Source organism: Leptodactylus fuscus, chromosome 1 (genome assembly GCF_031893055.1).
Source record: "Leptodactylus fuscus isolate aLepFus1 chromosome 1, aLepFus1.hap2, whole genome shotgun sequence".
Classification (NCBI taxonomy): Eukaryota; Metazoa; Chordata; class Amphibia; order Anura; family Leptodactylidae; genus Leptodactylus; species Leptodactylus fuscus.
The window spans coordinates 174,737,250-174,763,178 of NC_134265.1; the positions used below are offsets into that span (position 1 = coordinate 174,737,250).

The following is a 25,929-nucleotide window of genomic DNA, read 5'->3' on the forward strand; positions in this document are numbered from 1 at the left end:
TGGCATCATGAAGAAAAATTTGTCCCACAAAAATTAAGACCTCATATGGCTCTGGGAGCGGAGAAATAAAAAAGTTATGGGGTTTAGAAGGAGGGGAGTCAAAAACGAAAATCAAAAAATGCCATCGGCGGGAAAGGGTTAACTTCAAATACCTCTGTCCCAAAGTCACTATGTAAAGTTTCTCACAACACCGTATAGCAGCTCAAATACAAAGTAACTGCAACACAAAAGTCTCACGTATTCTCTGAATTACAGCAAAAACAAGATACAAACTTACATTTCATATCCCATACCTTATACACACTACGAAAACCTTAACCACGCCTGTATATACCCACTCCTACAATCACCGCAGACGAAGTCACGGGCACCAGCTAGTAAATAATATATATTACCTGTCATCATGTCATTGATCATTATAATTGCCTTTTCCTCATCTCCCATTACTCCCAGATTATTTTTGAGACAGTCCACATTGTCAGATTTACTTTCTTTCTGTATTTATTTTTTTTCTTTTTAGTTTTCCCATTTTGCATCACTACCTTCTTGTAATAGTATTTTATCTGTTTCTTTTTATATGTACAGGGTCTTGTTGGGAAAACTCTGGCTGTATAAGTCTTCATACAGGGCGACTACTTACGGCTTATTTAAAATAATAAAAAAAAGTTTTATATTAATGCAGTATAACTTCACAAGTATCAGAAGTCATCTAGCAGCAGTCTTTGATTCCTCCCTTTACAGTAAAGGCTACTGTATTGAGGGGTCAAGGCATAACAGTGACCCTGCCTAAAATATGAGTCCCTGAGGTTAGACCTGATCAATTAATAGAATGTAATGTTAAGTTTGTTATATCTGCATGACATACACTTTGTGAATTATGCCCTAACAGATACTCTGACCAGAAAGCCCTGAGGGTTGTCTCAGTTACCCATTCATTGTCAAGTTTGACAGTGCTGGGACTCCGATTTTTGTCTGTATCATGGTTGTCATCAATGTCAGTGCTTAAGGTTTTAAAAATCCAGGATAGGTGTTTACCCCAACCCCATCCATGTATTGCGGAGTGGATCTCACAATCACAGCTTTCCTCCACTGGATGATAATGCAAACATAACTTCTGTACCCAGTGCAAATACTACTACATATATACATGTGAGAAAAGCATCCTTCGTGTAATGTAAATATACTTGATAATACAGGAATGTATATATATATATATATATATATATATATATATTTACCTAAGGAAAAATTCAGAAAAGCAAACAGAAAATCTAAAATGTTCACTATAAGAGTAGTGTATGGGCTTTGATACACGAGCATCTGTAGCCTTTCAGGTCATCTCTCTTTTACATAGAAATCATCTAATTGAAATATAATGTGCTGCATTTTCCCTGGGGTTGATGTAATCTATAGCAGCCAAGAGAGGAATGCCTCAAATCTTTTTGTCCTGCAGAGGCAGACACAGATGCGGACACTATTTTAGAGGAAAATTTTTCATAATATTTGCTGCCAATAAGACACATGGAAATAAAGGTGTGGGGACAAAGGAGGGAGGAAACCAAAGCTGCTTCTGGTGACAGAAAGGCTATGGAATAGTTATGAAATTGTACTTTATAATATCCATGGGAAATGAATGCATACAAAACTACAACCTTTACGTGTGTTGTGTGACCTCGCGTTCAACAGTACCCATTGAATTACTGCAGTAATGTAAAAGACCCAGCCCATTATTAAAGCAAAATTATTGACAGTGGGAATATCTTTCAATCTGCGCACAGCAAACCCTGCAAAGCAGTAGGCTTAAACGACACATGATATATGATGTAACCCTATGGCAATCTATGACCTCATTGCATTTAATATATCTTGTTCCATTTCTCATTTCAGGGTTATGCTTGTTACCACAGGTGGAACTTCTACTACAAAAACAAGTATTTGAAGCGTGTTTATGTAAAGTATACTGTACTTCACATGTAAATACCATTAAGGAACATGCAATCTTCAATATACACTCACTATTAGATTACTATTCAACAGTAGCTTCAAATGAATGTATACTGTGGATGTGCAAGTAGCACTTAGTTAACTTCAAGGGGTTTTGTGTTAGATGAAAAGCATCCCTGGTAGATGGAAAGCACCCCTGGCAGATGAAATGCACCCCTGGCAGATGGAAAGCATCCCTGGTAGATGGAAAGCACCCCTGGAAGACGGAAATCACCCCTGGGAGATGGAAAGCATCCATGGCAGATGGAATGCACCCCTGGTAGATGGAAAGCACCCCTGGTAGATGGAATGTACCCCTGGTAGATGGAAAGCATCCCTGGTAGATAGAAAGCACCCCTGGAAGATGGAATGCACCTCTGGTAGATGGAAAGCATCCCTGGTAGATGGAATGCACCCCTGGCAGATGGAATGCACCCCTGGTAGATGGAAAGCAACCCTGGCAGATGAAATGAACCCCTGGTAGATGGAGAGCATCCCTGGTAGATGGAATGCACCCCTGGAAGATGGAAAGCACTCCTGGCAGATGAAATGAACCCCTGGTAGATGGAATGCACCCCTGGCAGATGGAAAGCACTCCTGGTAGATGGAAAGCACCCCTGAAAGATGGAATGCACCCCTGGCAGATGGAATGCACCCCTGGTGGATGGAAAGCACCCCCATGCAGACAGGTGAATCCAGGCTGTATTTTCAGCTTTATTTTGAGGGTATTCACATCCAAATTGGAGGAAGGGTTTAGGAATTATAGCTCTGCAATACGTGCCTCTTTTTCAAGGTACCAAAGGTAACTGTATGATTATCTTAAAACATTTTTAATGGGGTGTAAAAGGTCTAGAGTTGATTCCATGTGTTTCATTTGCATTTGGAAGCTGTTACTGTGAACCCACAACATGTAGTCAAAGGAGCTCTCAATGGAAGTGAAACAGACCATTATTACGTTGAAAATAAAGAAAAGTGGAAATATTAGGAGTGGTCAAATCAACAGTTTGGTACATTCTGTTAAAAAAAAAAAAGTGCACTGGTGAGATCAGAAATTCAAAAAAGCTTGGATGTCCATGAAAATCAACAGTAGTGGATGATCGCAGCATCCTTTCCTTGGTGAAGAAAAACCCATTCACAACATCCACCCAAGTGAAAAACGCTCTCCAGGAAGTAGGTACACCAGTATCTAAGTCTACTACAAAGCAAAGACTTCATGTGAGCAAATACAGAGGGTAAACCACAAGGTACAAATCTTAATCAGCCTCAAAAACTGAAAGGCTAAAAAACACGTAAAGAAGCCAACACAGTTCTGGAACAGCATTCTTTGGACCAGTACCAGAATAATGGGAAAAAGAAAGTATGGAGAAGACTTGGAACAGTTCATGATCCACAAGAATACAGCTGTCAAGCTAATGGAATGCCCCCAGATCTCGTTCCTGGATCCCATTTCGGATGGGGATGGCTATCTATATTAAAATGGCAGCACCCATGTGCTGCAGGGAAAATGGTGTCTTCAGTCAGCTTTGACCTAGGCATCTGAAGGGTTAATGCCCATAATATGTAGAGCGGAGACGTGTTAGCTATGGTGGCTGTCATATTTAAACACTTCTGCTGTAATAGTATGGTGGATATAGGGAAAGGGTTTTAAAGCACAATGCACATAGCTTTTACACACATTCAAAGAGCTTATCGGCTTGGAAATGTCCCTAAGCTGCATTATTCTAGAGGGAACAAATGAATGCAAGATAGAAGAAAATAAATAACAGAACAAGGCAATGGAAAACAGATGACCTACAGAACAATGGTAAATTAAAACAGGATCATAAGCATACAGTATACTGGAAGATTATGGATTCAAGTTTTGTGACAGTAAGAGTGTTAGGGCTACAACACGTCGACCTTTAACCTGTTGAGGACATGAATCATCTTTTTGATTTTGTCTGTTTGTACCTGGTGGTCATGCATTTCCTATATTTGGGAGACGTACAGTGTTTTTAGACTTTAATACGCTCCATACCATAAGATGCACCTAGGTTTTAGAGGAGGAGAATTGGGAAAAAATTTAAAGCAAAAAAATGGGGTAAAATATTTAACAGCATAAATAATATATGGGAGTTATAGTTTTGCAACAACTGCAGGGCCACATTGAGAGGTGGCCCTGTAGCTGTACGGGGGTGTGCAGGGCATCTTTTTTGCAGGGTCAGGTGTACTTTTTAGTTATACCATTTTAAGGAATAGCTATTGATTTAATCACTTTTTATTCAAATCAGAGGCAAAACAGCGAAAAAAAATGACAGTTTGGCACTTTATTTTTTTTTTTCCTGCTATGAAATTCACCCTACGGGAATAATATTTTTATAAATTTGTAGACTAGCCATTTTCAGACACAGGGATACCTAATGTGTTTTACAGTCATTTTTCACTTTTATATGTATTCTAGGGAATGGGGTGATTTAGAACTCCTTGCAGATGTTGTTCATGGCAGGATTTGAACCCAGGACTCAAGAGCTGTAAGGTTGCAGTGCTAACCACTGAGCCACCATGTTACCCCCAGATCTTTTTTTTTTAACTATAATAGTAATATTACTATGACAGGCCTGGGACCCTTCATAAGGCTCCCAGTTATCACAGACACAGGTCAGCTCCTGCAATCTTGCTGTGTAGGAGCTGGCCTGCAAAGTGAAAGATACCCAGCCCTCACCAATCCCGAGGGCTACTTATATATATTAGGGGGGGCTTTAAAGTAGTAATGCCCATGATCAGAGTGGAGTCTGATCACCAACATTAATTCAGGAAGCTCCACTGAAGGAAGCCAGCTGCAGCAGGAGTGGGGTAATGCTGTGACCCCGTTCCTTCACCCCTCCCATCACCACCAGCACCACACCCCACATTCGTACTTCAAATTTTGGGAGGAAAAAGTGCATCTTAGAGTCTGAAAAATATGGCAATTGAGAGGTGGGGTTGTGGGACAAATTGAAATTTATATAAAAAAAAAAATTATATTAGCATATAATATAAATATGCTATACATAAATAAAGAGCACATGATTATAAGAAACTTTGTAAAATATCTTACAAGAAACAAATGCCTTTTATCAGACAATTTTCCTTCTACCCTCCTTCTGCCAAATGGGCAGCTTTACTTTTGTCTTAAGTTTTAAGGTTTTCTTTCATAAATTGGATCATTTTTTGAGTAAACAATTTTGACAACCCCAAGTACAACCAGGGATCTATAATAGTGAAATCCAATATACTGATCTTGATATGAATATGTGGACCTTAGGGGAATGTCAGTAAGTTGTATTTATCCTATTTCGTTAATCAAATTCCACTACACCATGTAGCACTGGCAGGAGTTGCTAAGAATCAATCATTGAGTAGTAAGTGAAATGCTGCAGGAAGTTGAAGGCCCACCCCCAGTGCACCAACTCCCTCATTTGCATAACTATGTTTGTTTTCCCCCCAAAATCTGCAAATTTAACATGCATAGCAAAGGTATTTTGTTTATTCAAATAATGTATTCTGTAACATGGTAGCGGCAGTTGACTGTGCTTGGGAGAGCTGGTAAACCCCCTTTAAAAAGAGCAGATTCTCTTCTTCTTACTGTATGCAGTGTATGACAGCTATTCTCTACCCACAAGCTCAGAGAGGACTACAAACTAGAGAAGTAGTATGTAGAGTGAGAAACTGGTATATAATGCAAAATAAAAGTTATATATTGTCTGGAAATAGTGTACTCCTTATGAACACACATTATTAGTATTATTGTTTATTATTATTGTTTATTTCTATAGCACTATTAATTCCATGGAGCTTTACATTTGAGGATTTACATACGGTACACAAAATATACAAAACAAATATAATATTAACAGTGACCAACTGGCACAATGGGATAGAGGGCCCCTCCCACAAGATAGTTTATCTTGAAAGGTCACCTAAAACAACAAGTTTTAATCCTATGGGCAATTTTAATTTTGCCAGTACGTGAGCCCCCAAACATTCTTGTCCCAAACTGCATTTAACTTATTTCATGTGCCTCAATCATATGGGGTACTTACTTTGCTTATCAGACACCTACCACCTCCTGCCTACACCACCCATGCAGTGAGAGTTCATTCTCCTACTACTATGACATCACCCTTCCTACTTGAGCAACTAGCGCAGTGCTCCAGTGAGCTGAAGACCCATCCACAGTGTACCAACTGCTTCATTTGTATAAGACTTCAAAGTTAGTTTTCTCCAAAACTACCAAAGTGACATACATGACTGTAATGTACGTCTGTAACACAGTGGTGACGGTTTAATATGCTTGGGAGAGGTGGTAGATTCCCTTTAAATCTTCAAAAAAATCTTGGCACCCCTCCAGTGTATCACAAGAATAATGCTCACCTGTTTCAATAGGCCATCGTATGGAATATCCCATAAAATATGTCTTATATCTGTTACTTGATTGCACTCTGTTATTGTTATGTTTTCTGCTATATTTTATTTGAAAATTTCTTCAATAAAAACTATTGAAACAAAAAGATGTCATATAAAATTAATGTCTTAGTGTATAAAAACTAATACTAGGTAATGAAAAGCAAATGAATTCCATGAGATGATCCAATCCAATGACAACAAATGTAAGAATATGTAAGAATTTCAAAGATTAACTCCCAATTTGAATGTAATCAATATAAGAAAAGTCCTGGTTGTGACGGCTTGTTATCCATCTAGTGACATCTAACTGACTTGCAGAGTTACTTATAAAACGGAGCCAAGAATGGCTGCAGGCTGCATTCCTCAGAAGGCAGACAGCTATTTCAAGTGAGCGCACGCCAATGAGCGGCTAAAATCCTAAAGAATTTCTCACTGTCACTCTTCACAGGCAGAAAGTTATGCAGGATGCAAGGGAATGACACGCTTGCACACTTTGGAAGAACTTCTGAGTGTTACATGGAATGTCTTCTCTTGTTAGATTGTGTAATCCAGATCATGTTTGTATGAAATAAATTCCTAGACAGCAAAGAGCTAAATCTGTGACACAGACTGCCTCGTGGCACCTGTAGACATACCACTAAGTGACTCTCGCAGCACATCATTAATTATGTTCAGACAGCAGATACTTGGAATAAGTGACGAAAATACACTCACTTGTTATATACATGGCGGCAAATAATTGTCCTTTCTGCTTCATACTGTGATGTTTGCTCTTTTGTGGTAGTAGGCGCACTGTAGTCTGACTTGGTAAAACATGCCATTAAACCATGCACGTTGGGCGTGGAGGGTGATAAAGGTGTAAGGTGAAGGTATTAAATTTTTTTATATTTGGCTACATTCATCTAATACATTTGCATAGATGGACATTTCCACCACAGATCCATTATTATTGTGTGTATGCCACCTTTTTCCTACATAAAGGGGTTCTGGAACTTAGGAGTCCTTAGGACAGTCATCTATATGTGAATGGTAGTGAGCCGACCCCCGGGACCCGTGCCGAGCACTTGTTTGAAGAGGTTACTTGTGGCTTCTTCCCTGTGCTCTCCTGTCACATTCATTGGTTATACGATACAGCAGACCTCTCAGGTCCACTAAAGCATGTATGGTGCTGTGCTTGGTATTCAATAAGGAGGCAGCAGCACTCACAGAAATACTACAGGCTTTTTTAACAAGCTGACTATTGGGCCCCAGGTTCTATGTCCCCACTAGTCATATATTGATGACCTAGGTTAATAGGTGCTGCCTGACTGATTCCTGTGCAATTGGAATAATTTCTCTAGTCATGTCTAGCCCCCCCCCCATTCTTGAGCAACAGTCGCAGGTAGTTTTGATGCCTGATTTGCTGTTTAGCTCTATAATGTTAGAAGGGTGGTGTCAAGTGGGAGGGCAAGGTGGTGGTGATCCTGTTTAACACTGCCCTCCAGTATAAAGTCTAAATGGCATATCAGGCACCAAAACTAATAGCATTGATTGGTTAGGAATGGTGGGAGCTAGAGAAAAAATTACAACTGTTTCAGAATCAGTGGAGCAGCAGCTACTAAATGATGTAAAGAGCTGGACTTGTTGGAGGTGGTGAAAGGTTCTCTTTAAATTGATTGTCCATTGTCTGGGAGTTTCAAAAAAATGTTTAATAGCAAAAATTGTGATAAAATAAAATTACTATTACTTACCTGTTAAATCGTTAATCTACAACTTATGCTGTAGTGATCTTTGTTCACTTGGCTACAGTGATGACATGTCATACATTCTCTGCAGTCAATCATTGGTTCCATGAATCTTGTGCTACACATGACGTCTATGAAATAAGCAAATACTGGCAAGGTCCACTAGAGGATTGTTGCTAGAACAACAGGCCATTGAATATGATATGATGATTTTTATGTATAGACTGCCAAATGAAGAAGTAATATACTGTAGGTAAAGTCTCAACAAATAGCTGTCTTGCAAGGCAGGTACTAAAGTCTAAAGCAGAGGTTCCCAAACTTTTTTTTCTCGTAAACCACTTTCAAAATTTTAGTGGTTTCGGTGGACCCCCTGCTGCTACATTTCTACCATATTCCCAAAACTCGTCAAAAAATGTGAAGATTAGATCTAATGATGGAAATTTGTGTCGCGGCTGAGACCCCTGGGGGTCCACCTGTACCACTTTGGGAATCACTGGTCTAAAGCAAAGTGTAGTGAGAAGATGTTTCTTTTACAAACTATAGAAGTCTATGTTTTGTAAGACAAACCCATTAATGGCCTTACCTTAGAGTATGCCATCGATGTATGCTCGCCAGGCCCTCATATTCTTATATGCTAAAGGAGTTCCTGGAATTGGACTCCACTGATATTGATAGCCTACACTAAGGATATCCTAATGTTATGTTAAGGTCCGGAAAACCCCATTAAGTAATATAACAGCATCTAACATAAATCAATGTAAGTATATTTATTCACTATATGTTACATAATGGACAAAAAATGCAAATACAGCCTGAATATATCCAACAATGTGTTATATGTTTTCTTAAACTTTCAATGCAATTCATCATGTTTCCAGTACACTAAATGACAGATTTTTGGCAGCAGATTAAAAATATGACTTAAATGTTCATGGTATTCCTTCTCAGTTTTTAAAGGGAAGCAATTCAGCAATGGATGAAATGTATGCCGACATATTATATGAATTGTCTGTGGACACACACATGCCATAGGTCTCCCTTAATTTATCAGGTACACAGCTCTTAAAAGAAAACAATAAGGAAAAGCTTCAGCTGCAGAGTTCTCATCACAACCACAAAAAACAGTATATCATAGATATTATATAACAGGCATAACCTGGGTAGCAGCTGGGAATATAGAAGCTTATTGACTTCGACATCTATTACAGTAAATACAGTAGAATATCACTTTATATCATTGTAGTCATGATAAGGAAAAGCTTCAGCTGCAGAGTTCTCATCACAACCAGAAAGAACACATTACATTCTAAATATTATATAACAGGCATAACCTGGGTAATAGCTGGGAATATAGAAGCTTATTGACTTCGACATCTAGTACAGTAAATACAGTAGACTATCAACTTACATCATTGTAGTCATGTACTAATTCAAAGCACACTAAAAGGAATATAACAAAAGTTTTTAGCATGTGCAGCTGATAGTGTTTTGTAGGGCAAGGCATAAACTTTTGAAACATACTTGGGGAAATTTACTAAACTAGTAACACCACTTTACTGACACATAATTGGCAAATTTATGGAGGACAGTTGTTTGCACCAAAAATGCACCAAGAAGTTGTCTACTTGCCAATTGTGAGAAAAGGAGGTGGTACCAGGTTGGGATCAAAGTTGGCAGGAGAAGGTGATGAAAAAGAGGAAAGCTGCGCTAACTGGGAAATTCGGGCACCACATGACATACAATTTATCTAATTTACATAAAGATTAAAAGTCTTATTTCAGCAAATTGACACATTGCAAAAGCACAACAGTTTGTTGTAAAAATGAGCTATACCTTCCCCTACATAACAAATTTTAGAAGCATATGCTAAAAACTGGTGGTAGACTTCATTTTAATCTATGACCTACAGCAAAATCAGTTAGTCTCATAGAGGAAGCATGAACAAACGCTGAATAGTATAGCAGCATGTATTGCATGTAACTTCATTTTAACTGTTGAATAGAAATATATAGAAAACCATCCTACCGGATCTTCAGTCTTATGTGTGTTCATCAGATCAGCTAAAAAATCATCCTGGTGACTTTCTCTTCTTATCAAAGGAAATTCATGTAGAAATACAGCTCCTTGTGTATGGTCGCTAAAAACCTAAGAAAATATATGTATATAGTCACAACATAATCGTCAAACAGCACCTATAACATTTAGCCCTCACTTCTTTCTAACCTTCTCCACTAAAATGTTCTGTAAATTACTGTATTGAGAAATACAGTAGGAGACAGGAGGGAAGGGAGTCTGACTGCAGGATTAACCCTTCCTATGATTTGTTTGTAGTCTGTAACCATGAAGACATCGGTTGGTCTACATAGGATCAATGGGCACAAAAACAAAAAGATTTGTAAAGATGCTTTGCATTTTAGATGCATTGGATGAATAAAACAATTGTAATTTATGAGCACACGAATGTCTATAACCTATCATGACCAATACAGAAACAGTGGCGGGTCAGAGGCATAAAACATATCAGGAAAGAGGTGAAAACAATGAATCTGTACAACCTTGGGAAAGAAGGAAAAGGGGGCATGAATGAAAGGGTTAAATATATTAAAGGTATAAATAAGGTTCTGGAAGAAAGTGTTTCTAATTTAAAAAAAAAAAAACTAAACCCAAGAACAAGGGGGCACAATCTGAAATTAGTTGAACTATATGAATTATTGCTTTTTATTTTTGGAGCACCATTAATTCCATATACACATTGTGTGAAAGCAAGTACAATAAATACAAAACTATCAGTTGACTGACAAGTACAAGTACAAGTGGGAAAGAGAACCTTGCTTACAATGGTCTACATTGTCTAACTATTGATAAATGTAGGTACAGATCACAAAATGGTAGAAAAACTACTGATACAATATGATATAATAAACTATAATAAAATATGGATGTTATACTGTGTCATTGGTTATGTGTATTTTGTTATAGCTGTGGGTTTTTCATTAGGCATAGTTAGGAGATTGGGCTGAGTGTTTCCTTTCTACAGTAACTATAATGTGCAAGCTACATCCCAGGCTATAGAGGGGAACCAAGGAGGTGCCAGGTGCTTATTCTATGGTGGTTGATTTAATGGGGTTTTCCGGGCAAAACATTATTTTCCAAAAAGTTTGTTAGTGCTGTCAAAAGGTTAATAAGTGTAACCAAATACTTTTCCAAGTGTTTTGAGTGATATTCTGGGTTTCTTTGTGAGATGCTCCTGGCATCTTCTGCAATTGTTTATATGGGTAGCTTCCTGTTCTGTTTTCCTATAACTACCATGATGTCTTGCGCTTCACTCCCTCCCCCTCCTTCTCTCAATCCCTTTCCCTCCCCTTCTCACTCACACCACCTCCCTGTTTCCCTAGCTATCCCACCAGCTACCATCCCTTTCTAGCTATCTCAACTCTCCCCAACCCATCATACTTACCTGTCCTAAAGGCTCGATCTTCTTGGCACAAAACTTCAATTGTGCTGGGTGACTGGCACCTCCTGTTCTTGATGTCTGCCGGTCATGCCTGCACAATAGAACCAGAGTGCTAGCTCTATTGCACAGGTGTGGGCGACTGGCAGACATCAAGAAGAGGAGGTGTTGGCTGCCCAGAACAAGTGACAGGTAAGTATGATAGGGTGGGGAGGTGGGTTATTATTGGTGACATTCCGTTTACTGGAAATGGGAAAATGGTATGTCACTGGAAAATCTAAAAATGTGCCTGGGCCACATGACAGCCACACTGATCTAGGAAAAAATGTTTTTTTTCGTAACCTAAGTAATTTAGAAGGTAGGCAGGGGCCTAGTTTAGATTTAGTTTAGATTAGAGAGATCATCGTTAGCAGTACAAATGCATGCCCACAATGCAAACATTTCCCACAAGTCTGTCAGTCCATAAACAACAGATCATGGCAGACATGGTGTGACCAACTTTAGTTGATGGATTGCTGTATAAGACAGACTGTCATAAGTCTGTGTACAAACAACTATTAGCAGACAGATCGAAAACTGTTACTCCAGTAGTCTAAAATCTGTTGTGTACGGCCAGCTTTACAGGGAAATGCTCAAAACTAGGCTGTAGACATATGTGAGGACCAGTAATACATATGTGAGGACCAGTAATATATATGTGAGGACCAGTAATACATATGTGAGGACCAGTAATACATACGTGAAGACCAGTAATACATACAGTCCTATGAAAAAGTTTGGGCACCCCTATTAATCTTAATCATTTTTAGTTCTAAATATTTTGGTGTTTATAACAGCCATTTCAGTTTGATATATCTAATAACTGCTGGACACAGTAATATTTCAGGATTGAAATGAGGTTTATTGTACTAACAGAAAATGTGCAATATGCATTAAACCAAAATTTGACCGGTGCAAAAGTATGGGCACCTCAAACGAAAAGTGACATTAATATTTAGTAGATCCTCCTTTTGCAAAGATAACAGCCTCTAGTCACTTCCTGTAGCTTTTAATCAGTTCCTGGATCCTGGATAAAGGTATTTTGGACAAACAATTCAAGTTCAGTTAAGTTAGATGGTCGCCGAGCATGGACAGCCCACTTCAAATCATCCCACAGATGTTCAATGATATTCAGGTCTGGGGACTGGGATGGCCATTCCAGAACATTGTAATTGTTCCTCTGCATGAATGCCTGAGGATTTGGAGCGGTGTTTTGGATCATTGTTTTGCTGAAATATCCATCCCCGGCGTAACTTCAACTTCGTCACTGATTCTTGAACATTATTCTCAAGAATCTGCTGATACTGAGTGGAATCCATGCGACTCTCAACTTTAACAAGATTCCCGATGCCGGCATTGGCCACACAGCCCCAAAGCATGATGGAACCTCCACCAAATTTTACAGTGGGTAGCATGTGTTTTTCTTGGAATGCTGTTTCTTTTTGGACGCCATGCATAACGCCTTTTTTTATAACCAAACAACTCAATTTTTGTTTCCAAAATGAAGCTGCCTTGTCCAAATGTGCTTTTTCATACCTCAGGCAACTCTATTTGTGGCGTACGTGCAGAAACGGCTTCTTTCTCATCACTCTCCCATACAGCTTCTATTTGTGCAAAGTGCGCTGTATAGTTGACCGATGCACAGTGACACCATCTGCAGCAAGATGATGCTGCAGCTCTTTGGAGGTGGTCTGTGGATTGTCCTTGACTGTTCTCACCATTCTTCTTCTCTGCCTTTCTGATATTTTTCTTGGCCTGCCACTTCTGGGCTTAACAAGAACTGTCCCTGTGGTCTTCCATTTCCTTACTATGTTCCTCACAGTGGAAACTGACAGGTTAAATCTCTGAGACAACTTTTTGTATCCTTCCCCTGAACAACTATGTTGAACAATCTTTGTTTTCAGATCATTTGAGAGTTGTTTTGAGTAACCCATGATGCCGCTCTTCAGAGGAGATTCAAATAGGAGATCAACTTGCAATTGGCCACCTTAAATACCTTTTCTTATGATTGGATACATCTGGCTATGAAGTTCAAAGCTCACTGAGGTTACAAAACCAATTTTGTGCTTCAGTAAGTCAGTAAAAAGTAGTTAGGGGAATTCAAATCAATAAAATGATAAGGGTGCCCATACTTTTGCACCGGTCAAATTTTGGTTTAATGCATATTGCACATTTTCTGTTAGTACAATAAACCTCATTTCAATCCTGAAATATTACTGTGTCCATCAGTTATTAGATATATCAAACTGAAATGGCTGTTGCAAACACAAAAATATTTAGAACAAAAAAATGATTAAGATTAATAGGGGTGCCCAAACTTTTTCATAGGACTGTATGTGAGGAGGACCAGTAATACATATGTGAGGACCAGTAATACATACATCAGGGCCAGTAATACATACATGAGGACCAGTAATACATATGTGAGGACCAGTAATACATATGTGAAGACCAGTAATACATATGTGAGGACCAGTAATACATATGTGAGGACCAGTAATACATACATCAGGGCCATTAATACATACGTGAGGACCAGTAATACATATGTGAGGACCAGTAATACATAAGTGAAGACCAGTAATACATATGTGAAGACCAGTAATACATATGTGAGGAGGACCAGTAATACATACATCAGGGCCAGTAATACATACATGAGGACCAGTAATACATACAGTGCTATGAAAAAGTTTGGGCACCCCTATTAATCTTAATCATTTTTAGTTCTAAATATTTTGGTGTTTGCAACAGCCATTTCAGTTTGATATATCTAATAACTGATGGACACAGTAATATTTCAGTATTGAAATGAGTTGTTCAGGGGAAGGATACAAAAAGTTGTCTCAGATTTAACCTGAGACAGTTTCCACTGTGAGGAACATAGTAAGGAAATGGAAGACCACAGGGACAGTTCTTGTTAAGCCCAGAAGTGGCAGGCCAAGAAAAATATCAGAAAGGCAGAGAAGAAGAATGGTGAGAACAGTCAAGGACAATCTACAGACCACCTCCAAAGAGCTGCAGCATCATCTTGCTGCAGATGGTGTCACTGTGCATCGGTCAACAATACAGCGCACTTTGCACAAGGAGAAGCTGTATGGGAGAGTGATGAGAAAGAAGCCGTTTCTGCAAGCACACCACAAACAGAGTCGCCTGAGCTATGCAAAAGCACATTTGGACAAGCCAGCTTCATTTTCGAAGAAGGTCCTGTGGACTGATGAAACAAAGATTGAGTTGTTTGGTCATACAAAAAGGCGTTATGCATGGCGTCCAAAAAAAAAACAGCATTCCAAGAAAAACACTTGCTACCCACTGTAAAATTTGGTGGAGGTTCCATCATGCTTTGGGGCTGTGTGGCCAATGCCGGCACCGGGAATCTTGTTAAAGTTGAAGGTCGCATGGATTCCACTCAGTATCAGCAGATTCTTGAGAATAATGTCCAAGAATCAGTGACGAAGTTGAAGTTACGCCGGGGATGGATATTTCAGCAAGACAATGATCCAAAACACCGCTCCAAATCGACTCAGGCATTCATGCAGAGGAACAATTACAATGTTCTGGAATGGTCATCCCAGTCCCCAGACCTGAATATCATTGAACATCTGTGGGATGATTTGAGAGCGGGCTGTCCATGCTCGGCGACCATCAAACTTAACTGAACTTGAATTGTTTTGTAAAGAGGAATGGTCCAAAATACCGTCATCCAGGATACAGGAACTGATTAAAAGCTCCAGAAAGCGACTAGAGGCTGTTATCTTTGCAAAAGGAGGATCTACTAAATATTAATGTCACTTTTCTGTTGAGGTGCCCATACTTTTGCACCGGTCAAGTTTTGGTTTAATACATATTGCACATTTTCTGTTAGTACAATAAACCTCATTTCAATCCTGAAATATTACTGTGTCCATCAGTTATTATATATATCAAACAGAAATGGCTGCTGCAAATATCAAAATATTTAGAATTAAAAATGATTAAGATTAATAGGGGTGCCCAAACTTTTTCATAGGACTGTATGTGAGGACCAGTAATACATATGTGAGGATCAGTAATACATACGTGAGGACCAGTAATACATACGTGAGGACCAGTAATACATATATGAGGACCAGTAATACATATGTGAGGACCAGTAATACATATGCTGTATAAGACAGACTGTCATAAGTCTGTGTACAAACAACTATTAGCAGACAGATCAAAAACTGTTACTCCAGTAGTCTAAAATCTGTTGTGTATGGCCAGCTTTACAGGGAAATGCTCAAAACTAGGCTGTAGACATATGTGAGGACCAGTAATACATATGTGAGGACCAGTAATACATATGTGAGGACCAGTAATACATACATGAAGACCAGTAATACATATGTGAGGAGGACCAGTAATACATATGTGAGGACCAGTAATACATACATCAGGGCCAGTAATACATACGTGAGGACCAGTAATACATATGTGAAGACCAGTAATACATATGTGAGGATCAGTAATACATACGTGAGGAGGACCAGTAATACATATGTGTGGACCAGTAATACATACGTGAGGACCAGCAATACATATGTGTGGACCAGTAATACATATGTGAGGACCAGTAATACATATGTGAGGACCAGTAATACATATGTGAGGACCAGTAATATATATGTGAGGACCAGTAATACATACATGAGGACCAGTAATACATATGTGAGGACCAGTAATACATACGTGAGGACCAGTAATATATATGTGTGGACCAGTAATACATATGTGAGGACCAGTAATACATACGTGAGGACCAGTAATACATATGTGTGGACCAGTAATACATATGTGAGGACCAGTAATACATACGTGAGGACCAGTAATACATATGTGTGGACCAGTAATACATACGTGAGGACCAGTAATACATATGTGTGGACCAGTAATACATATGTGTGGACCAGTAATACATATGTGAGGACCAGTAATACATATGTGAGGACCAGTAATACATATGTGAGGACCAGTAATACATATGTGAGGACCAGTAATACATATGTGTGGACCAGTAATACATATGTGAGGACCAGTAATACATTAGCACATGCTCTATTGATGATTACTGGACTGTGTAACAGTGAAATCTATGTTATTGGTACAGTGTGCACATGTCATTATTCCTGCATAAAACTCTTATGAATTTGTAAACATATTACAGGTGTCATCCGGAGCGGACATCCTGAATACAAGCCCCAATCATAACAATAATCATCTTAAGAAGTCAGTGAAAGTAAATACAGATGTTCAGTGTCCTCTTCAGTCTTTGAATCTAGTTGCACTACTGGCTTTGCCGGTTATGATCCTATATCCTTTTCACCTGTTATGTCAGACTTTTTCTTCCACATTTGGATTTTGGACAACCCCTTTAACCAGTTACTCTGTTTGGACTCTTTGTTTGTAATGGATGGAACAGACTGAACAAGTAACCACAGCTTTCACGCTTTGTGAGGTAATCCAAGAACCCTTGGACATCATAAGCAGTCACAATCATACAGTGCTAGCTCCTACAATTTCAGCATGTAGACTGAACTGTATAACAAATAAATTATAAACTGATGTCAAATTTGAGTTCAGTTTCATGAATATTATTTTCTAAACAATACAATCCTTTAAGAAATGTGAAATGGTTGCCGTTGTAGCCTTGTTGTGCAATTTTATACATGAACTCCTGTTTTTGTCAGCAACACAATATTCTAAGGCCTCGTTCACATGGGCAGTTCAATGATTTACATCAGTGATTGTGAGCCAAAGCCAGAAGTGAAGACAAAACAGAGCTAAGGTATAATAGAAAAAATTTGTACCAGTTCAGTATTTTTGACCTGCTCCTGGTTTTGGCACACACTGACCAAAACACTGGTGAGGAAAATGCAGTGTCCTCAAAGACTTAACAACGATACACACCCAGTTTGGAGCGCACATTTCAATCTTTTAAATAGACTCACATTCTGATATTTACCCTGGACTTCTGATCCTGATGCTCTATTACATCTTATACCATAACCTTTAAAAATGTATTTCATTTAGCTCTCAAATTTTGCCAATACGTTGTTTATCCACAAGTAGTTTAGTTATCTGTGTGGTTTCTGGATGCGGTTCAAAGCTCTCAGCTAGCACACCAGTCTGCAGGAACTGCAAGTTACTAATACTCTTTTAGGATCAACCCACTGACATATGATAGATCTCCCACGAAAGAGAAAAGAGCTGGAGTTGGAACTTACTGAGGAAATAAATTAGTTAGTAGTCATCAGCAGCCTCCGCGTCATGCCTTCCCTCTCCATAGACTTCTATGTGTGAGACTAAGTACAGATGACGGGATCGAATACTGATAGGAATTTGACTGAAGGCTAAAAACAGCCTGATATTGTAAGAGGAGAAAGAAATACTTTTCTTTAGGTAGATACATTACAATCTTTCTTATATTAACCTGTACTGTTCATTTATTAAAAGTTGCTTTGTAATTAGAGGTATAAAGTAAGTCAATAACCCTTCAAAAAGCCATGTGTACTCACTGGCTAGATCGCGATATGAAAAATTTATGGTTTTTGTGATGTGTAGATACAATATCTCACAGAGCAAATCAGAACTTTGTACTGACTTTTATGGATTGTTGGACCTCCTCATCCTTATTGCTTGAATGTGAGTTGACATGCAAAATGCCTGATAAAAAGTATTGATGTTTACTGGAGAACCAACTAATATGGTATTAATGTTGACCTGTATGGTTGGCACCCAGAGGTAGTGCTATAGTATTTTTTTTTCTCTTGAAGTAAAATTATTTTCCTTTGATCCCACAGACAGGTAGATTTGCCCCACAAACTTCCTAATAGCTGGATTCCCATACACAGAATCAGTACCTTTTAGATTTGACAATAATTTCATGAACCAGTTCATAAGACTGTGAGCAACAATTTTATTGGTCTAAGTCCATACAAGAGGGAATGACTGCAAGAAGATTCCTTATAAAGGATATTTCTATGAAACCAAATGGAGAAAGAATTGCTGAAATAATATTTCATACATTAAAATCTTCAGGATTTATCACTTGTGGATCCACTGAATTTCTTTTGTCAACTACTAAACTATCAAACTATTGCTCCAGGTCGAATACTTGACTGAAGTTTTGACACCTATAAGAAGATTGACGTGTAAAAAGATTATAGTAGAGTAAGCCTTCAAAGATCTTGCTAACTTCAAACCCTTTTGTAACTACAACCATATCAAAGTATAAAGGCCAGCAATGTACTGTAGCCAAAAACTGGGAGCGCATGATTAGATATGTTTCCTTTGAACAGCTTATTTATGACTACATATATTTGATCATACTTGCCTTGGTAGACTTGTTAAAGACGGTATTGTTACTTCTATATAGTTAAATCAAATGAAAGATCCAAAAGCAGTTTGTCCTGCCAGAATACATAGATAAAAGAAAGAGGTTTATTTATATTTTTTATGTTTTTTTATTCATGGAGGTTTATTACATGAAGTTGAAATGTGCAATGACCATAGCAAGTAATTAGCTACATGTTTGATCATTCTAGCATGTTTGAAAGAAAGTTGTGCCCATTTTATAAAGGTCCTTAGGCACATTTACTACTATACCATGTTGGTACAGCACCTGCTATCCCTTGAAATTCCTGCTGGTAGTTAAACATATGTGGCTGTTTACGTGAAAAGGGCCCAGATCGTCGATTTAATTTGTCACTTTAATTCTAACGAAATCTGCACCAAAAGTGTACAAATTCTTAAAAGTCTCAACAAATTTGTAAACTTGACATATTTTTAAATAAAATTTTTGCATAAAACAAAATTGTGATTTTTTTTTTACCCAAATGTTTTGGACTATTTTCTCTATAATTAGTATCGACGATCTGGGCCCTTTTCACGTAAACAGCCACATATTGTAATAAAACGGAACATAACATCTCATCAGATGTTATATACTGTATATCGTCATGGCCATAAGTGTTGGCACACCTGAAAGTTTTCCAGAAAATGAGGTATTATTGCAATTATACATGTTTTGTTATACATATGTTTATTTCCTTTGTGCGTATAGGAACAACATAAAAAAGTGAAAAAAGGCCAATTGGACATCATTTCACACAAAAAATGGGCAAGACAAAATTGTGGATAAATAACTTTGTTTCAAGCATGTGATACTCGTTTTAACTCACCTGTGGCAAGTAACAGGTGTGGGCAATATAAAAATCACATCTGAAACCAGATAAAAAGGAGAACAGCTGACATACATTGTGTGTCTGTGTGTGCCACACTAAGCATGGAGAACAGAAAAAGGAGACCTGTCTGAGGACAGTTCCAAAATTGTGGAAAAATATCAACAATATCAAATCAATATCATCTCCAGAGATCTTGATGTTCCTTTGTCCATGGTGCACAACATAATCAAGAAGTATACAACCCATGGCACTGTAGATATCTCCCTGGGCATGGACAACATTTATGAAAACTTGTACCCAGGATAGTCTGGATGGTGGATTAGTTGCCCCAATCAAGTTAAAAAGAAATGCAAGCTGTCCTGCAGGCTCAAAATGCATCAGTGTCAGTGCAAACTATACATTAACATTTAAATGAAATGAAACGCTATGGCAGTAGTCCAAGGAGGAGCTCACTGCTGACACAGAGACATAAAGCTAGACTATAGTTTGACAAAATGTACATGAGTAAGCCAAAACCTTTCTGTGAAAACAAGTTGTGGACAGATGAGACCAAGATAGAGCTTTATGACGCAGCACAGTATTCTACAGTTTACCAAAAATGGAAAGAACACAGTACCAACAGTCAAATATACTGGAGGTTCAAAGATGTTTTGGGGTTGTTTTGCTGCCTCTGTGACTATCATCCCACGTTCAAACTCAGTTAACTCGCAACGTGCTTCCATGTTCACGAGACACCTGTCTGCATCAGACTGCATTGCATAACACTGTTTGAACGTCATAACCGGCACTGGGACACACCTTCTCGTGACTTTTGGCCACTGAGTGTAGTGACTACACAACTTTTATATTTGTACAAATAACGACAATTCAAAAAAATCTTTATGTTTATTTCCTAAGAGCAATATAATAAACCTCACTGACGCATGGATTATTCCAGAATTTGATGACGTACTAGATGCTTTATTACTTACCTTAGTCACTGCATGAAGGTCCTTTCTTATAGTGCATATCGTTTAGGGTGAAGCTTATTAAACCAGCAACACAGTTGGACAGGTCAGGCTCACCTGAACACCCTTTTCCCCTTGAAAATCCTTGCTTCCATTGCTGAGCTATTCATTTACTTCTCATTATGCAAATGAGAAGTATTGAGCACTGAGGGCAGCGTCATTGCTGAAAATTCTAAGCCCAACACCACAATACACTAAGCAATACAATAAGCCCACCACCATCTAATACATCAGTGTAAGCATCAGAAAATGGACCGGTGAGATTTTAGTATAAATCCTTGGACCTGTCACTTAAACAAAAGAGAAGAGAAGAAGGGAGTATTAGAGTAGTGTAGAGAGTAGCAGTTTGGAGCAATGTAGCCCCCCTCAGTGCTTTAGATTGCTCATTTGCATATTGTGAAATAAATGAATAATTCAGCAAATGAGGCAGGAAATTTCATGGTAAGCCTGAATTATCTAACTGTGCTGCTGATTTAATAAGCTTCAACTTGGTGGCAGACTCCCTTTAACCCCTTCCCGACATCCACCGTACTAGTACGGTGGATGCCAAGTGTTTAACTATGGCAGCCGCCCGGGAGTCGGGCGGCCACCAGGGCCGCCTGGTGTCTGCTGTATCATACAGCAGACAGCATGCGCTAATGCCCACGGTCAGTGCCTCGGTCAGTCATTTTCCCGGCGGCACATGGCCGCTGCCATTTTGCTGGTGATTGCCGGGACATGGAGCAAGCTCCAGGGCCGAAGTCACATTGGCATGACAGGCCTGTCTGCAGTGATTTCCTTTTGCAGGCTGCTCTTTGCAATGTACTGCAAAGCATTAGCATTGTAATGCATTGCATTAGCAATCAGACCCTCTGGGGTTCAAGACCCCTAGGGGGTCTAATAAAGGCAAAAAATTTTAAAAGTATTAACAATTCAAATCACCCCCTTTCCCCAGAACACGTATAAAAGTACTTAAATACTGTGAAACACATACACATTAGTTATCCCTGTGTCCGAAAATGCCCGCTCTACAAATCTATAAAAATATTTTTCCTGTATGGTGTTAAATATTATATATTTACAATATTCTCTAGCAGACATGGGGTTAACACTCTACTGACATCATAGTCTTATATTTTGGGTGCATGGGTGCGGTTAGAGTAGACCATTTTAGAAATCTCCTTACATAGCTACAAGATGGAAGGTAACACCCACTCTCATGAATATAAATGAGTAAGAAATACACATGTCTGGGTCTGTCTTTGGGAAGACCAGGGGAAGACCAGGAGGTCTGTCTTTGGGAACACCAGGGTGGGTGGTCCAGGCAGATGGACATCCATGGACGTCGTAACCAGCCCAAGTCCACCAACCAGATGACAAGCATGAACCAAGCTGTAACTACAAGATATCCAGATGATTTAACTTCTCTGAAGATGTAAGCTATTGACATTGACTGATATTTGTATTATTTGGACATTTTCCCTGTTCCTGTGTTTTCCTTCAAGATATTAATAAACCTCTACACTGATTTATAACAAGCTGACTTCTTCCTATCGTGGACAAGGCCAGGTCCGGATATTTAACAGTGGACACAAGTCTCACCGGCAAATACAAGATATTTAACAGTGGCGAGCCAGCCTTCCTCCGTTACTTCATGGCTATTTAACAGTGGCGAGCCAGCACGGTCGTTTTTTTTCCTGTTTTTCTCGTTCCGTTCACTTGCAATTAAGGGGGAAGAGAGGTGTATTTTGCAAGTTGTATGAATTGCAAGATTCAGGAAGACTTCGAAAAAGAACTTATATTGGTGAGATACAGATGACTGTTGTACGTGTTATATGATACGGAAGCCTGTGTGAGGAAAGCCAGTGAGGAAACACAGAAGGACCACAAGTGCCAGACGTACTGAGACGTTCTGATGACAGGGACCAACTGTTCCAAGGACAAGCTAAAGGTGAAGCTTTCTACAGTGGTGAGTAAAGATTTTACTTTTAAAGTATGGAAAAATTAGAGTCATTGTCTAAGAAATGTAACGTTGAGTTTAAAGTTGTGGCTAGTGACAATTTAGCGAGTATATGGCAAGATTTGTATACACAATGTGAGCAGGCAAATTCTAAGATTGAAAATAGAATTTGTTCTACAAAAGAGAAGCAGGTATTTAGGAATATAGCTTCTTTGGTAAAGATTTTTAATGACATGGTAACAGAAAAGAAATTAAGTAATAGTATGCATAAATCTGTTCAGACAGATGAGAAATCTCAATATGTTGATAAAGAGCACCATGTGGCAGTAATGGCCATAGATGGTGAGGAACAAATGATACAAGAAACTAAATTGAAATTAAAATCTCAGGAATATTTGATCAATCTGAGTAAAGCCATTCCCACATATGATGTAAAGATCCATGTGTGTAGAAACTCAGAAATTTTTGAAAGCCATGCAGAGAAATTTGATCTAAATATTGAACAGAGAAATAAACTGTTTAAATTATGGCTTCCTATTGATTTTACAGAACGTTTGTCTGCAAAAATGTCTTATGATAATGAGTCAGATGAATGGTTAAAAGACAGTGATGTGGAGAGATTAAAGAAATTAATCTGGTGCACTAGAGGTGACAGCGTGCCAACACCTGACATACTGAATGAGATAAAGATTGGCAGAAAAGAATGTACATATGCATTCATGTCTAAATTTGAGAGAACATACAAAACTGTCATTCAAAAGGTGAACTCTTCATCTATGGTGAAAAGTTTTGTTAAAAAGTTCAAATTTTTGGATGCAGTCACCCTTGCCAGTGCCTCAGATAAGAAGACTTTATTTGAAGCTGCTAGTTTATTGGACATGGCCAGAAGACATCAGAAACATATGTCAAATGTAAATCGAGTATGTCCAAAGCAAAAAGCAAAGCCTATTAAGAGACATCTGTCAAATCATGTTAAAGTGTCCCCTATTTATAGGAGGGAAAGTGACAAAATCTATGAGAAACGTAGGAAATTACATGTTGCATATAAACCATATGCCATGCAAGAAAATCCACAAATTGAAATTCCAGTATTAACTGAAATTAAAGAATTGCAGCCAGCCAAATCTATTGAGTATCTGCAAAAGAATGTATCTGGGAATGTACCAGTTGTCTCCAAAATGTCAGATCTTCCCAGTAACCAAGAGGAATTTGAGCTACCTAATATTTTTAGGAAAAGGGCAAGCTTGGCATTCTCTAATGACCTGGTGGAGTTATTGTGGGATGTGATTGACAGGAAGGTCAGGGGTCGAGTTTAAAAGTATCTCTGAAGGAATGACTGTCTATTGAGTATTTACTTATGTACTATCTGGCTATGTAAAGAGAAATCCCTTTTACATGAGGAGAAGTCCAATGATCAGGTATAACCCACATGATTATGTGATAATGTTTGTAAAATAATCCTAATTATGCTATTGTGAATAATACTATGGATCATATTATTATATATATACACACACATATAGGAGGAGAGCCTGATGTGTGGTGACAGATTTTTGTCATAGTCCACTCTCTGGATGCAGAGAGAGGAGGAACATGTTATGTACATTATATGAATATGATCAAATAGTACTAGGGATCCATAAAGTTATTAAATTTTCCATTGGTTAAAATCATTATTGTATTAATTTGGTTTTTGCTAAAGTTTATCTATTTTTTCTCATCAGATATAGATATATGGAAAAATGGATCAGTTCAATCAGTGATGTCCATTCATTCATCATTCTTTCCTTATAGCCAAAAGAATACATGGAGTGTCTAACTATTAATGAGTAAACTAATTTCACATGGTGTGACTAATAACAATGCATGATAAAGTGATAGAAGTTCTAACTTACCTCAAGCATGTTTTTCAATAGTTTCATGTAAAGTCCATGTTTTTAGGATTTTCAAGTTATAATCCATTATGTATGAAGGCATGCAACTAGGCATGGAGCTCTTACTTACTGTGAGAATAAGTGTTCGTTCATGTGGTCAGTTGATTGACAGCAACACACTGTGACCTGTGACCCTGATGGGCTGGTCAGTATAAGTGTTATGTGTGTTATGTGTCCACTGGTGTATACAACAGATCTGTGACATCACAAATAGGCCTAAGAAAATCAGGATGCATCCAACAAGGAAAAAAGGAAAATATATCCAACAAAGAGACGTCTATTTTCTTTCTATTTTCTATTTCTTTCTATTTTCTATTTCTATTTTCTTTTTCTATTTCTTTCTATTTTTTATCTTATATGATCCTCTATATTAAATTGGGTAATCAGCAAATATATGAGAAATCCATCAAAAGGAATTTCAGGTTTATACCTACAGGAAAACCAAGTGTTCAAGTCACATGAGCTGAGGAAAAGGTGACAGATGCAGTAGGGTGAAGGTTATTTTAGTTTGTGAACATTTTGTAGCAAAAGAAGAAGCTTTTGACTAAGATATTGATAGCTCTTCAATATATTTGTTCAAACCTGACAAACAATAAAGGTTTATTGGGGTAATTGGATCATGGGATAATAAATATATTAGGTATGGTGGAAGAATCTAGTTAGCTATAGCCAGTATTGCAGTATTGATTTATTGTATTATTATTCATTATGTATTCTTACATGTACACACACACTTGCATACACTTACACACATCAACATCTACAAACATTGGGAAAACAAACATTGGGAAAACAAACATTGGGAAAAATATGTCTTATATGCAAATGAGATAAGCTAATCATCTTCATGAAAGGAGAAGCATAATATCATCAAAGGATATGGGATATCAAGAGAGATAGTCTCTGGTTTATTCTTCAAACTTCTGATTATAGGATGTGACATATTTTGAAAAGTTTATGTTTATATACTTATTTCATATATATGGTATTCATATACAGCCAGTACACAAGAATATATACAGTTAAGTTTAAGACAGAGACAAGAGTGTGTTGGCACAAGTGTTGTCTCTATTCTTGGTATTGGAGGTATCTGAAAGGTTAAGAAGGTCACAGGAATCTGTGAAGAGACGAGGTGTTAAGAGGAAACTTTAGGCACATACGTTTTTATGAATAAAGGTTAATATTGTGTCTCAGATAAGGAACACAATGATATTTAATAAATG

At 38.1% G+C, this 25,929-nt stretch overlaps 1 protein-coding gene across 1 annotated transcript in view; it reads right to left on the bottom strand.

Moving 5' to 3' along the window:
- The window catches only part of ADAMTSL1 (ADAMTS like 1), a 624,112-nt gene that overhangs the window by 471,044 nt on the left and 127,139 nt on the right, over positions 1-25,929 (bottom strand). Inside the window, exon 2 of the mRNA XM_075279894.1 lies at positions 10,158-10,277. Coding sequence (XP_075135995.1) covers positions 10,158-10,277 — 120 coding nt within the window. The remainder of the gene's footprint in view (positions 1-10,157; positions 10,278-25,929) is intronic.